This window comes from Pteropus medius, unplaced genomic scaffold (assembly GCF_902729225.1).
Source record: "Pteropus medius unplaced genomic scaffold, Ma_sr-lr_union100, whole genome shotgun sequence".
NCBI lineage: Eukaryota > Metazoa > Chordata > Mammalia > Chiroptera > Pteropodidae > Pteropus > Pteropus medius.
In genome coordinates, this window is record NW_024352787.1 from 1,021,782 (window position 1) to 1,037,168 (window position 15,387).

General features: G+C 38.3%; 1 protein-coding gene across 3 annotated transcripts in view; it reads left to right on the top strand.

The window, feature by feature from the left end:
• Positions 1-1,062: 1,062 nt before the first annotated feature.
• UBAC2 (UBA domain containing 2) overlaps positions 1,063-15,387 on the top strand; it is a 158,353-nt gene continuing 144,028 nt past the window's right edge. The window contains exon 1 of one of the 3 annotated variants that reach the window (XM_039849446.1): positions 1,063-1,238. In XM_039849446.1, the coding sequence (XP_039705380.1) occupies positions 1,208-1,238 (31 nt within the window). In that variant the 5' untranslated portion in view covers positions 1,063-1,207. The remainder of the gene's footprint in view (positions 1,239-15,387) is intronic. The other 2 variants (XM_039849445.1, XM_039849444.1) reach the window with 2 other exon arrangements.

Sequence of the window (15,387 nt, forward strand, 5' to 3'; positions counted from 1 at the left end):
CTTCTAGAATAGGATGACCTCAGTGTCTTTGCAGGCAGACCTGAAATCCGCTAACTAACCTTCCTGCCTAACTTTTCTAAGAGCCATGAACCCCGCCACTTATTATTAGTACGAAGGTTGAGGAACGAGAAGTCTCTTATGTATCTGCTTCCTGCTGAGGAGGGTCGTGGTCCTTGCCTTTTGGGGTTTCATGGACCTCTTTCTCTTTCAGCCTTAGACAGGGCATTGGGTTTCCTGCTCAAGTGCCGCCTCAGTCCACGAACAAGGAAAAGATATGAACTTGTTATTTAAATCATACGTCTATTAATTTCTATTATTGATTTGCCTATTAAGTGAGTAAAGGGAAACAGGCTTGATTAATATATTTCTTAAAGAATAAAGACCTTTGGCCTAAAGTCCCCTCCCCTCTCAGACCCTTAAGAACCTTGCCTGGCCTAATGCTATTTCTGCTAACAATGAGCGGATAACCCTTATCGATAGCCAGAGGATCTGAGTCACCAGTTTCAGGGCAATTACAGTGCAATTACCAGTTACAGGGATTTGAGGGAGAGGGCCTTTTTACTTAAAGGAGGAAAGAAAACAACTAGGTTTACTAAAAAGATTAATAACTGCAAGCGATTCCCTGTTTCATTTCCTGCTAAAAAATTAAGAATTTTTAATGAGTTATGTCCCATATCAAAACCTTTCGGTTTGCGTAAGCTTTTAACGCTCTTAACTGGCGACTGCTAAGACCTTTGGGGAGCCTGCCCTAAGTCAGAGCATGCGTGGAAGGCACTCTCAGTCCCATCCATGGCGCGGTTAGAGGTTGCCAGGAATGTTCCTGCGCTCGTAGTCTCTGCGGCTACCTCAGCTTCAGGGCCTGAGGGCTGCGCTGAGCACTAAAGTGCCGCTCCCAGGAGTTACACCTTCGCTCTTCCCACGCCATCCCATTTCTTTTCCAAAGGGTGCGGGCGGTCGGCGGAAAACCCCAGAAAGGCGGACCCTCTCGCCGACGGACACACTTCCCTTCCCAGGGAGGAAAGGAGGCGCGGGCGAAGACGCGCGCCCCACAGGACGCGCATGCGCCATTCACTAGCGGCCCCTGGAGTGGAATCGTGTTGCCGGACTCACCGCCCCGCCGCGAATGCGCCTGCGCAGTCCTCGGGTCCTTTCACCTTTGCCTTCCCTCCCCCTGTAGCCCCGCGGGGGCTCTGGGTAGGGTGGAACCATGTTCACCAGCACCGGCTCCAGTGGGCTTTGTGAGTACCGGCTGCCGCCAACCTGGTTGTCCCCTACACGCTACCCTGCGCACCTTGAGGAGGAGGCTGGAGGCAGCGGGGGCCCTTGGGGTTGCAGGAGGTTTGCGGGCCGATCATCCTGGCGGCCGCACCTTTTGGTGGTTCCGGCTCGTCGGGGGCAGCGGGCCCCGCCCCCACCTCAGCCTGGGGGGCGGGGGTGGCGAATGGGGACTGAGTCCCGGCGACAGCCTCGGCCCCCACCTACGAGCCTCAGGTGCGATGTTCAGGTGCTTCAGGAACTGCTGCAGATCGGCTCGGCAGTTAGGGTTAGGCTGGGTGCACTGTTGGTTTCCTAGCCCGGCCCCTTATCCTCAGCAGTGCGTGTGCCAGGCTGAAAGAAGAGGCTGTCCTGGTGGAGGCAACGCTGGAAGTCTGCCCTCTTTCTAGTCACCTTCCTCCATTCATTTAAGCTAAAGAGAGACTGTACCCCCACCCCGCCCCCAATGCAGATTACAACCTCTGGTTCAGGGGGCGATCTCTGAGTTTTACTTAGATTTCTGTCTTAGTCTCACATAAAAATTTTTAGGCAAAAACTGATTAAAATACTTTAAAGTGGAAGCAAGTTAGGAAGTCGTGTGGCAGGAAAGCGCGGACCTTACGGCTAGAGTTGCTTGGTATTTTACATGAGTGTCAGCAGCGGTCAGCAGATAGAGAGCAAACAAGTATATATAGCCTTTTAACAACTTTTTTCTTACTGAAATTATTTAATTGACTTTTGGTAAGGTGGACTGTATGTTAACAGTACTGAGATTAGGCACTGATGCAGCAACAATGAACTGTTTGAACAGCTATAATTTTGTAACTTCTTGTCACTGTTAGTACTTCATATCTTTATACATGTGCAGTTAATCTTTCCAGAGTACAGACACAGTTGACATTTCTGTTAAGAGTCTGTTGTGAATGTTAGGAATCTTTTTTTAGAGAATACATGTTTTAGTGTGAGAGTATCAGAGCCACAGGCATAATATTAAATCTTCCTCACTTTTCAACTACTCAGGTTTTTATGTATGATTTCCCTTGTTTCACAATTAATTTGATTTATGGCATCTTTCAAGCATTAGCTTCAGAGTACATTACCACTAAGTACTAGCTAATTAATTTTTTCCAAACTACCTTTGACTAAAGAACATTCTGACTGTTGATGAAACTGACAGTCAAGCAGGTGATGTGATTTTCCTGAGATCACATAGTGAGAAGGTGGATGATACAATTCTTCAGTTTTAGTTGTTCTTTTCAGCATTTTGAGCTATCCTTCCTTGATCAAAATGCAGAGAAAAATTAAAAAGGCAAGCATAATCTGTTATTGATTACTATACTGTTTTAGCGATTATATTAGCAAAGTATATACAAATGTGATACATGGCGACTCAGGGAAAAGTAATAATTATCTGTGGCACAGGGTGGATGAATATTGAATTCTAGGAACCAAACTGCTGCCCATGGAGAGGCTTAGGCCAAGGGCTCCTCCTTAGCTGTCTTGCCCTATTCCTAAAATACGTATGTCATAGCTTAAGAGCTGATGGGATGGCCATTCCTCAGTAGACCATGTCTTTCGTGCTCATTTAACAAACATTCTAGACATATACTGTGGGCTGAAAACTCGCTAGGTGCTGGGAACCAAACATAGAGCAAGTCTTGGTACCAGTGTTTACAGTGCTTGCAGTGGGGTGTAGGCATAGTTTTTTCAGGTCTGATCTTTTGGCAAGTCTAGGTGTGAGCAGTTACCCAGCTTTAAAATTTTTTCTTTGCAAGGCTACCTACTGAGAGAGAACTGGTTTATTTTAGGTAAGAAGTATTGCTGTTTGGTAAGTCAAAGTTCTGATCCTGGTTAAGTATCCTGAGGAAGAATAATCTGCCTATCCCTGACCCCATGAGCAGTGATAACATTCTCTTTCTAAGGGAAAAATCTCTGCCATTGCCTACCACCTGCATATTTCTCACATTTTGTGACTAGTAGATAAGGATATTTTAGTGTTATGCTTGTAACACTTCCCTCCACCCCATTTATTCATTCAAGTGTCTGTTGAGTACCCATGTAAGCCACATACTATTCATGTACAGAGATTAAAGTGGTAAACAGGATAAAGGAGACCAGCATCAAATAGGTTAACAAATAATTAATGTGATTTCACATAGTGATAAATGTCGTGAAGAAAGTAAGACGGTAATGGTAGGGACTGAGGTTATGGTGGACTACTGCTTTAGCATTTGTGGTCAGGGAAGATAACTGGGAAGGTAACATTCGAGCTGAGTCCTCAGTTGTGAGAAGGAGCCAGTCATGTCAGAGTCTGTTAAAAAACATGCATTTTGCTGAAAGGGAACTGCAAGAACAAAGACTCAAACAAGCATAGCAGGGCATTTTCAAGGTGTGAAAGAAATCAAGGGCCACCAGGGCAATAAGTCAAGGAAAGGGCATTTGCAACCATGTCTTTGAAACTGTATTGTATCACTATCTGCCCAATCATGTAATTATGAGTGGTTAAAACTGCATAATAATAATGTTCATGACATTTTAAATTCCTTGTTTGTAGACCAATGCTACCACTCAACTATGTGTTGAGTAATAAATGTATCATTTATTACATTTATTAATAAGCATTCCCATTATTCACTTCACGGTATATTCACTATGTAGCAGTTGACTCAACCAACATTAATTGCACCTCTAATGTATTCTACATATAGATCCCACGCCCAAGGAGTTCAGTGTCTAGTATGGAAAAATTTTTAAAAGAAACGAAACAACTTCTGTACTTGGGTTTATTGCAGGGAGTGAGTTAGTGGAGGGGAGGAGGCACAGTTGTTAAAGAAGACTTCTTAATGTAGGCAATATTTGAGTTGATTTTTGAGGGATGAGGAAGAGTTTGTCAGATATACAAGTGGGCAGAGGGCCTCCATGAGGGACAGAGCCGGGGCAGGGCTTGGTAGAGGTAATGAATTTGAAGATTTTTGACTATGGCTGGAATGAGCTGTTCCTAAGAGATGTGTGATGAAATCATTCAGAGGGCAGGTGAGAAGAGGACTGGGGGCAGAACTTGGAGAAGAGGAGGAACCTGAGGAGAAGGCTGAGGAATGGCCAAGGCTCCTCCTTGTCAGTAGTACAGACAGGAATAAAAGATGAAGCAAAATCAAGAAGGAGAAGCAGGTTACTTTGTAGAGCACAAGTTGGGAATGCTTCATATTGTCATGTGAGGGAAGACAGGATATTATTGTTGGTGATGAGAGCAGTGTTTTCCGTATGCTGCCTGCGTCCTGGTGTACAAAAAGCAACCATGAGTGTCTATTGTCCTGGGTTCCAGCTCTAGGAGGTCACATTCAGAAGGGCTGGTGTAGGCATCAGCAATGAATTTTTAAAGCATCCCTGAGAGGTTCTAATGGACATACAGATTTAGGTCAAGGCAAAAGGGTGGCCAGCAGGAGAACAGTTAGTGGGAGATGCTGAAAGCACCAATTAAGGTAGTAGCAATAAGAATGGACAGAAGCAGGATGCTAAAGATGTGTAAGTGGGTAGGTTGTGTCAATAAAGCTTATTAGATTGTGGGAGTAAAAGGAGTTGAAAGTGACTCTGGGTACACAGATATGTTATCATTCACTAAGATAGGGAATGCGGAAGGAATTGCTCATTTCGAGGGAAGATGAATTCAATTTTGGACATGTTTAATGTCAAGGGGTCTGTAAAGAGATACTCAGGAGACTTTTGGAGAGAAGGAACTAGGCTGGACATGAGTAGTTAGGTGAAGTTATGCCATGGATGTGAATAAGGACACCAGAAAAGGTGCATAGAGTTAGAAGGCTAAGGATGGAACTTAAGGCAAGTCTAATATTTAAGGGATAGTAAGAAAGAAGAGACAGCAAAGTAGGCAGAAATAGGAGTTTCTTTAGGAGAAATGTATCTTCTTTCCCCAATCCAATTTGATTTGCTCTCTTTCGTTATAAACAAACTTCTCTAGCTTCTTCACTGTCTTTCGCCACTACGAATCTGATCTCGACTCTTGATCCCCTCATTGTCTCCAGTTTACAGCCCATTTCTGGCATCTTTTATAGCCATTCTAGAACCCATAGTTAATTCCCAAGTTATGTTCTCATTGGCTCTCAGAGAACTGGTGCTCCCGTCCTTCTATACTCATCTAGCAAAATCCCAACTTTGTATTAATGTATAGTGTCTAATCCAAGTCACCCGCACGATTGCTCAGTTACATTTCTTGGATTCAGTCATCTCCCTTTGCTTTTCCCTTTCCATCCCTCTCCTGAAGACTGTTCTCAGGCGCTACCCATCTCTCTCTTAAACCAACTGAAAAATAAAGGCTATCACCTGGGCACCGCCTCTCCCTGACTTGTTTATATCCACACTTTAACAATTATTAAAGAAGACTTCCCAGTTTAGGTGATACTTGATCTGATTTTTCAGAGATGAGTGAGAGTTTGTCAGGCATACCAACTTTGTTCCTTTCTCCCGGTCTAAAAGAACAAAGCACCCTTCTTCTGAGGTTCACCCCCAACCTATTCTTGACTCATTATTCACTGCCTTTTCTAGTGCCACTCCTTCATTCTCTCCTGAGAGAATGAGCCTGACATGTGGTTAAAACTAATGCTTTCTCCTGTGGGTGCTTTAGTGGGGTCTTAAGAAACTCCCAGAGCACCTCAGATCTCTTATCTATGGAAAGAAGGTAAATATCTATTTTGGGGGGGTTGTTGTGAAAATTAAAAGAATATATGTAAAGCTTCTAATTAGGGTTAAAATTTTTATAACGATTCTTCTGAGTCTTAAAAATGCAAAAGCATAATGCTTCCATTGACCCTGTCCTGAACCTTCCCAACTGCTGACCGTTTCTTCCCAACCAAGCTTTTTGAAAGATGATCTTCACTTTTTTCCCTTTCTCACCCTTCTTCACTCTTTAGCCCTCTGCAATAAGTGAGCTACTCTTTGATGGTCACCCAATGTGGCATGACTCTGTTCTTGGCTCACTTTTCAAGTTCTTGATTTAAGAGCTGTTTAATGAGCACGCCTGTGATCCAGCCATTCTCTAGGTGCTTGGGATGCAGTAGTAAATAAAAGTCAAAAGATATATTCAAGTGCTTGTGATCTTAGGTAATAGAAGTCAGAAAATACAGGCTCAATTTAAATATCAAGGTTATTCAGTTCAGTATTTTAATCAACATTTCAGTCTTCACTCAAAGGTAAGACTTTTTCTCCCTCTTTGTCCCAGTTAAGACTTGTAGTTGGCAACTACCTGCTGTGAGAGAAAGGGGTATGATTGGCTTCTGCACTTTTCGTGTTCCCCTCTGTCCTTTAGATTTCCTGTTTCTGACCTTACTGGTTTCTAAATTGGAAGGAGTGGAGGAGGAAGGAATAGTGAAGAACTCAGATAGTTCTTATGTAGCTCTCTGAGCCTGGCACATGATTAAAGCTGACTGTCTTGTGGGCTCTTTAGAGACTGTTGACAAACTCCTGTGCTGACTACTCCCCTGACCGGAAAGGATGCATCTTTATGCTTGTGCGCTTTATTTGGTGACTCTTCCTTAGCTACTAGGAGCTTAGGTCACCTACAGTTTTCTCCTCTGGAGTCCTTTCGGCCAGCTTGGGGGCACTGTTGGACTGAACCAAAGGTGACCCCCTCTGTTGGCTCTTGCATGTGGCCCACCTCTGCTCTGCTGGAATTGCTAATTCTTTGCCTTGATCGTGCATTTTGATTTTAGTGATCAACATGGCTTTTCCTTCTTATGCTCTCTAGATTTCCCAGGATGGGAATCCATTGAACCCCAACTTCAGGGGTCACTTACTTAGCTCACTGAATAGGCCCGTTGAGCCTGCCATTCAGCTTGATATGAGGGCATGGTTGTACTTACAGCACTTGGGTAGTTTGCGCCACAAATCTTCATTATGTCCTCTCTTTACAATAGAGAACTGTCTATTTGATTCACTCTTTATGTTTGTAATCTGAGTGAGAGGAGCCTGAGTCATCTGACTGCTTTTGATTCATTTTTGTAAATTCTGCATTTTGGCATGGAGCCTCCCTTTGGTACACAACAATCCTTGGTACCTTAGTGGAAACTACAATTTTATCATCATGTTTTAGCTGAGTTCCTGTTTTGGGGCCCAAAAATTATTTGGCCTCTTTAAAAGTGACTTTAGAATTTATTTATTTCTGCTCTAATTTCATTGTTTGTTGCATTAAAGGATTAACTTGGCAGGCCCGGGTTGCCCAAGCCCCGCAAGGTGCCTTTAACACTTGATTCTTGGGGATAAGCTATTTTCCACATATCTGAAGGGTTTTTTTTTGGGAGAGGGGTGGGTATAGCCTTGAAACTCTCAAGGAAATACTATTTATTCAAGACATAAACCCAAATACATATGGTCAATTAATTTATGACAGAAGAGCCAAGAATATACAATGGGGAAAGGATAGTCTAATAAATGGTGTTGGGAAAACTGGACTGCCACATGCAAAAGAATGAAACTGGTCCACTATCTTACACTATACACTAAAATTAACTTAAAATGGATTAAAGACTTGAACATAAACTCGAAACCATAAAACTCTAGAAGAAAATGTAGATGCTTCCTGACATGGGTCTTGGCGGTGACTTTTTTTTTTAATCTGACACCAAATGCAAAAGCAACAAAAGCAAAAATATATCAGACCAAAAATTTCTACACACCAATGGTAACCATCAACAAAATGAAAAGGCAGCCTACTGAATGGGAGAAAATATTTGCAAATCATGTATCTATCTGATAAGGGGTTAATATCCAAAATATATAAAGAACTTAATAGCAAAATAGCAAACTATTCGATCAAAAAATAGGCGGAAGATCTGAATAGACCTTTTTCCAAAGAAGACATACAGATGGCCAACAGGTACATGAAAAAATGCTCAACATCACTGATCATCGGGGAAATACAAATCAAAACCACAATGAGATATCACCTCTTACTTGTTAGAATGGCTATTATCAAAAAGATAAATAATGAATAATATTGAGAATGTGCAGAAACGAGAACATTATGTCACTTTAGTCCCTTGTTGGTGAGAATGTCAATTGGTGCAGCCACTATGGAAATCAGTATGGAGGTTCCTCAAAAAATTAAAAATAGAACTACCATATGATTCAATATTCCCACTTCTGATATTTATCTGAATAAAATGAAAACATTAACTTGACAAGATATATGCACCCGCATGTTCATTGCAGTATTATTTACAAGAGCCAAGATATGGAAACAGCCTAAGTGTCCATTGACAACATAAACAGACCTCAAGGACACTGTGCTAAGTGAAATAAGTCAGACAGAAAGACAAAACACTGATCTTAATTATGTGTGGAATTAAAACAAATCAAAAAACCAAGCTCATGGCTAGAGAGAACATACTGATGGTTACCAGAGGTGGAGGTTGTGGGGACGGGAGAAATGGGTGAAAGGGGTCAAAAGATACAAACTTCCAGTTATAAAATAAGTAAGTCATAGAGATTTAATGTACAGCATGGTAACTATAGTGAATAATACTGTATGATGTTTGAAAATTGCGAAGAGTAGATTTTTAAAGTTATCACAAGAAAAAAATTTTTTCGTAACTCTAAGGCGATGGCTGTTAACTAGACTAATAGTGGTGATCATTTCACAATCTATATAAATATTGAGTCATTAATGTTGTACACCTGAAACTAATGTTATATGTCAATTATATTTTATTTTGAAAATTAAAAATAAAAAGGATTTTAACTGAGAAGAGAAGACAGATATTGACTAGGGAAGGATAAGCTTGAGGAAGAATGCTTTTAAAAACAATATATATATTTTTTTCAGTCTAAAAGTAAGATTAACCATATAGAAAGTTGGAAGATAGAGGAAAACACTTAGCATTTCAGTTAATTTTCTTCATCCTTTTTTCCCCTATACATTTATGTTCTCGTTTTTAATGAACTGATTTTGTTATTGTAAAATGAGTACCTGTTCAAAGAAAATCGGAAATATAGAAAAGTAGTCGAAAGATAAAAATAACATTTATTGACATCTTGGTGTTTATTTCACACTTTTCCAGTGCAAACATGAATACCCAAATAAATAATTAAAAACAAATTTATCGCACTTGAATGCTATTTTGTAACTTTTATATCACACAACAGACTTTTAAAATGTAATCATAATGCTACGTGTATTCTGTTTTTTTCTCCTTTGTCATAGGCATTTCCTTAGTATGTTATTCTCAAAGAATTAGGTTGATGCTCCTCAGTTTGCAGATGAGGAAGCTGAGGCATAGGCATTTAGGTAACTTTCCCAGATCCCATAATTACTGAGGAGCAGGACGCGTCTGGCTCCATATTCTGTGTTCTGAACTACTGCTTCTCTGACTTAAAACTTTTAAGTTCACTTACATTTATCTTTCTTGACCACTGGGATAGTCATAGTCTAATGATCAATATAATAGCTCAGATTAGCAGTGGAGCTTATTTCCCGGTCATTGAAAAGTACAGTACGTTGCTTTTCATCCGTCCCCTTGTGACTGCTGCAGCTGTTTACTCAGTTGCTCCACCACTTTCCTTCTATGGCTTTCAACCATCAGTCTCCCTTTTCTTCCTAAAGCAGAGCCAACATACAGTTTTGCTTTCAGTATAAATGTTTTATGTTGCAGTTAGGATATTTTTGTAGTAACTAATGTGCTATATATATATCTATTTTTAATTTCCATATTCTTCTTTTTCCCCTACTCTTCCCTCATTGGTCAAGTTATTCAGCTTTTTCTAGCTTGTCTCAATATCAGTTTTAGTAATGAAGGTGTAACCTACCTTAAATCAAACTACTTTAAAAATGCATTTCTATGGAATTTTAATAGATACAACCTGATAAAGAATGTCTTGTAAATAATTTCAACAGCATTTTTGAAGTGTTTTTTGTGGAACACTGGTACTGTGAGGTTTTCCTTAAGTATTTTTTTTTTAATTAAAAAATTGTTTTAAAGTTTATTTTTAAACCAGAATTTGTATTGTTCAGTTTATTTTTTCTAGCTTTATTAAGGTATAATTGGCAAATAAATATTGTATATATATCTACAGCATACAATGTGATGTCTTGATATACATTGTGACATAATTACTACAATCAAGCTAATTGACATATCTATCATCTCAGTTATTTTTTGTGTGTGTGGTACAAACATTTAAGATCTACTCTGAGCAAATTTCAAGTATACAATGCAGTATTATTACCTATAGTGACCAAGCTGTACGTCACCTAAATTGATTTAAACTATCATTATAATTTTTTTAAAATTATGATTTTAAATGAGGATTATAATTTCACCTTCATTTAAATCTTCATTTAAATCATGGTTCCGTTTCCCATTTTTCTTAAGACTTTATAAGTTGTATTGCCATTGTTCTCAGCCATTTTCCAGTGCTTATGTCACTTTAGTCCCTTGAATGTGGCATAATATAGTGGAAAGAGCACACAGTATAGTAATTCCCCCAAATCCTTGGGGGATACATTCCAATACCTGCAGTGGATGCCTTAAACAATGGATAGTACTGAGCCCTGTATATACTGTTTTTTTCTTATACATTCATACCTGTGAAAAAGTTTGATTTTTAAATTATGCAGTTTCACAGAAGATACGTTCTTACAATAATAGACCATAGCGACTTCAGCATGCAGTCTTTTTTCTTAAGTTGAGAACTTTCACCTTTTCACTTAAAGAAAGCACTTTATGGCTTTTCTTCAGCATATCTGAATTGCCGGCATTACAGCTCTCTTACTTTTGGGCCATTATTAAGTAAAATAAAGATTATTTGAACACAGGCACTGCAGTACAGCCATAGTTAGTCTGGTAACCAAGATGGTGACTAATGGCCTGGGAGTGTAGACAGCCAGTGTGGAGACACTGGACAGAGGGAGGAGTCACATCCCAGGCAGGACGGAGCAGGGTGTGAGATTTCATCATGCTGCTGAGAATGGCATATAATTTAAAACTTAAGAGTTGTTTATTTCTGGAATTTTTTATTTAATATTTTTGGGCCATAGTTGAACACAGGTAACTGAAATTGCAGATAATATACTGTATTAATATTTGGAAAGAGTTCTGTAGCTAACCAAATATGCCCCTAATGTCAGCAATACTGATATTTAAAAATTGGCAATGCAAATTAGCATTTCTAAGACCCTTAGCTACTCTGAAACAAAGAATTCTAACTTTATTAACTGTTCCTAAGACTCATTGGGGATGGTTTTCATTGTAGAAAATTTGAGAAATAAAATAAAAGGTAAAAATATAAAATTTCTTTTCACTATACTGCCCAAACTTCATCCCTGTTTACATATTGGTGTTGTGAATTATTTCATTTGTATATATTGATGTATATAAATTTTTTTAGAGCAAAATTTGGCCTATATACAATTTTATATTCTGCTTTTTCCATTTAACTTTCTTAAATGAATTTTCGCTTTGTCATTAAGATATTCAAAGTTGACTTTTAACATTGTTTTTGTTTTGCCTTGTTACAAAACTGAAACATGCTTGCTGTCAAAAAAATTAATAAATTACACAAATACATAATGTAGAAAGGAATAGTTCCATATAATTACTCCACCTAAGTAACCATCGCTGATAGTTTAGTGCCTGTTTTTTTAGACTTTCCATGCAAGTGTTTACTTATGCTTTTTCTCAGACACACAAATACATATACATATATACACATCTGTGTATGTGATTTTACACAGAAATGGCATTCAAATATGCATTTTGTTGCGCTCCCCAGCATTATCTTAGATACAGAATCATGACTTTGAAGGATAATTATATATTATACTAAAATGCTTTTTTCCAGTATTTCCCATATAAAGTGTTGTAAACAGTTTTATAACTAAGTTATTGATTACATCTTTGACTAAATTCTAAAGAGATGATCACAAATGTGAAACTATAGGTCAAAGAATGGGAACATTTTAAGGTTCTTCATTAGTATTGCCAAATCCTTCCAGGAAGGATGTTTACTGTATACTTTTCAGCAGTCAGGAACCTCTCTTTCTCACCAAACTATTGTAACAGTTCGAGTGTGATAATTAAAATAGTTTTTGTCACTGAGAGATTAAAAAATAATATTGCATTGTTGTCTTAATCTGCATTTCTTTAAATGTTAGAGAAAGTGAATTTTTTTCCCTTTTTCATATTTATTGGCCATTTTAATATATCTAACTGATTTAACTATATCCTTTGCCATTTTTTTTCTATTGGAAGTAATAGTGGTTTTTTTAAAAATTAATTTGTAAAGGCCTTTTAAGGACATAGACTTTGTCATTATGTATATTATATTTTAGCCACTTGTCAGGTTTTAATTTTATTTATGAAGTTTTTTCATGTAAACTTTCATTCATAAATAAGTCATTAAAGGTATTTAGCTCTTAAATTTTATTTGATCATTTTCATTCTTTATCAAGTCCTAGGCCTCCTGAGACCTGTTAAATATTTATTTAACATTTTTTACATATTTTTTCTAATTATGAATAATATATACTGCTAGTACAAATTCAAACAACCCTGAAGAACAGAAAGTGAAATGTGAAATTTTCTCATCCCAGCAAGAGTTTGGAAGATATTCTTTTAGATTGTTTTTCCCTGTGAATCTGTGTGTGTGTGTGATTAATATAAGAGTAATATATGCATATGGTAAAAAAAAAATTGAAGCATATAATATGATTTCTCACTAGGATTAACCATTTTTAAGTTACTTTTTCTTTGCTGCTTCACTATTATAGCATTAAATGATGTATTTATGCCTCTGTTGAACTACAGGTTCTGTTTATAGGTTCCCCATAATGAAAGATGAGGACTTTGCATACCTCTAGCTTCTCCATCTTTTAATTTTGGTTTGGTTACCTCTTGTACTGGTTACCTTTATAGTTTTAAGTAATAGACAAAACCCCTTATTTTTTTTATTTATCCATTTTTGGCACAATCAATAGACTCCATTATGAAAATGAGAAATTAGCCCAAGAACATAGTTTTCTAATTCCTAATTTAAGTGTTATATATATGCCGTGTGTGTTTACAGTCTGTTCTATAATGATAAGCCTTCCATGCTTTGTCTATAGTTGATTTTATATAGAAAAGCAAAACAATAGCTATATTTACATAATTATGATTGTATATTTATTGTAGAACCAAAGTATGTGACTGGAGTCCTAGAAGGAAATAGAGCCATAGGTCAGAAAACCTGTGCTGTTTCAAGGAGTCTCTTAATTTCTTTTCATGTATCTTCACTACTTTAAGTTCACACTCAACTACTGCTATTCTTTGAATCTTACATTGCTTTCGTCTTGGATTCTTTCTTTTTTTTTTCCCCCTGGCATCTCCCTGGAGTAAACTTTTTCATGTAGAGGACTCTGGTGGTGAGCTTGCTGGCTTGCTTGGCCATTCTTGTACATAGTGAAAGACTGGATTCTTAAGTAGCTGGTGTGGGTTTCCTCTTTATTTGTGGGTAGGTCTTTCTCCTTAAGAGGCCCAGACCTTAAAAGGCAGGGCTGACTGTTGGTTCTGTTCAAGTTTACAGAGCATGTAAACTGGCTGATTTTCATGTAAGGTTCAGAGGTGTAGAGTAGGTGGGCAAAGGACAGTGAAAATCCCTTGCAGTGGGCAGAGGTAGGTGGGCTTGGCTCTTTTTGTGAATTTTACTCCTGAGTAAAGCTGCTGTTTTTACCATTACCCCAACCCATTCTGTGTTACCCAGGCTGTCATTTCCTATGGAAGTTTAAAGGTGCCCCAAGCTCTTTTTTACTTTTTCTCAGACCTTCAACATTCCCCGTATCCTTCCTGAGTAGATTACCCGCTCTCTTTGGAGAGCATGTCTTGGATTTTATTTTGGGGACCAAGCCTTTTTTCTGGCTGTGGTGGTTGAATGAATGACTATGTGAGAAATGTGAGAGAGTATGTCTAGGGGTGGGTGTTTGGGGGAAAGGCTGACTGGCCCAGCTGTCACATGAGCACATGTGGCACTTACACTACTGGGGATGGTTTGAACAGGATGTGGGCCCAACATTAAGTGGAATTGAAACAAAAGTAAAATAATGACCTATACCCCCTTTTCAATTCTTTTCATCCTGATTTTATTAAAAATTAAGTCTCAATTTGGTGCTGGTCTGAAACACCTCTTTAATAGCAGCTGGTTTCCTATTGTAACAAAGAGAACAGGAGCCAGGCCCAGAAACAACATTAGTTAGAATTTAATAAACTATGTTTGTTTTTTTTGTTACTACCTACCGATGACAAAGTGACACTCATTTTCCATTTACAGTAGTGATATAAAATTTCCTTTAAAATATGTTTTTTTAACTAAATCATAGTAAGGTGATTTAAAGAAAAATATTAAACAGTAGGATAGGTAATACTGAATATAGCAAAAATTGTGTTTTTAGTCAGTGGGGATGACTGAAGTTTGGCACGTACTCTAAATTATTCTGATGAATAATTGTAACTGCTCATGTTCCTCCCAGGTCTTGGTATTTATTGATTAGTTCCCTGGACTCATTTGGAAGGAGACTTTTTTGGTGTTTTGAGGGTTCTTTTATTTCATTATGACTTTGGAAGAGAGGAAAAGTGGACAGGAGTATGAGTCTATGGTCTTGAACTGGGATTTTGTCTAGCTATCTTTTTGTTTCATTGCTTTTATATCATTATTTAATCCCTTTAGAATTACTTTTAGCCTTTAGGGTTTAAGTGAGGCTTTTTGGTCTCCATCCACTAGGCAATCTCAGCACCAGGGGTTAGAGATGTTTAGTAGCATCTCTACTCATGAACAGATTAGGTGCTGAAAGGCCTTGTGCAAGTCCAAACGTAATGGGATTTTAAGCTTTATTCTTTTATGCTTTCCCACCAGACAGGAGTGAAAGAGGTTCCTAGATCATAAAAGCTTTAAAAATCAGACTAAGGTTTCTCCATCTTGAAGACATATGTTCTGTTGGCATCTTTTTCCAAAATAGACCAGTTTAGTGTACATTTAACATCTGCTGAGCAGATAACTCCTCCTGTTTATCTTCTCAGATGTTCTAGTGGATGTCTTTGTAGATATAGTATCCTTGCTTGTCAACCTATCTGCGTTGATTCAAGATTCTTTGGGTCT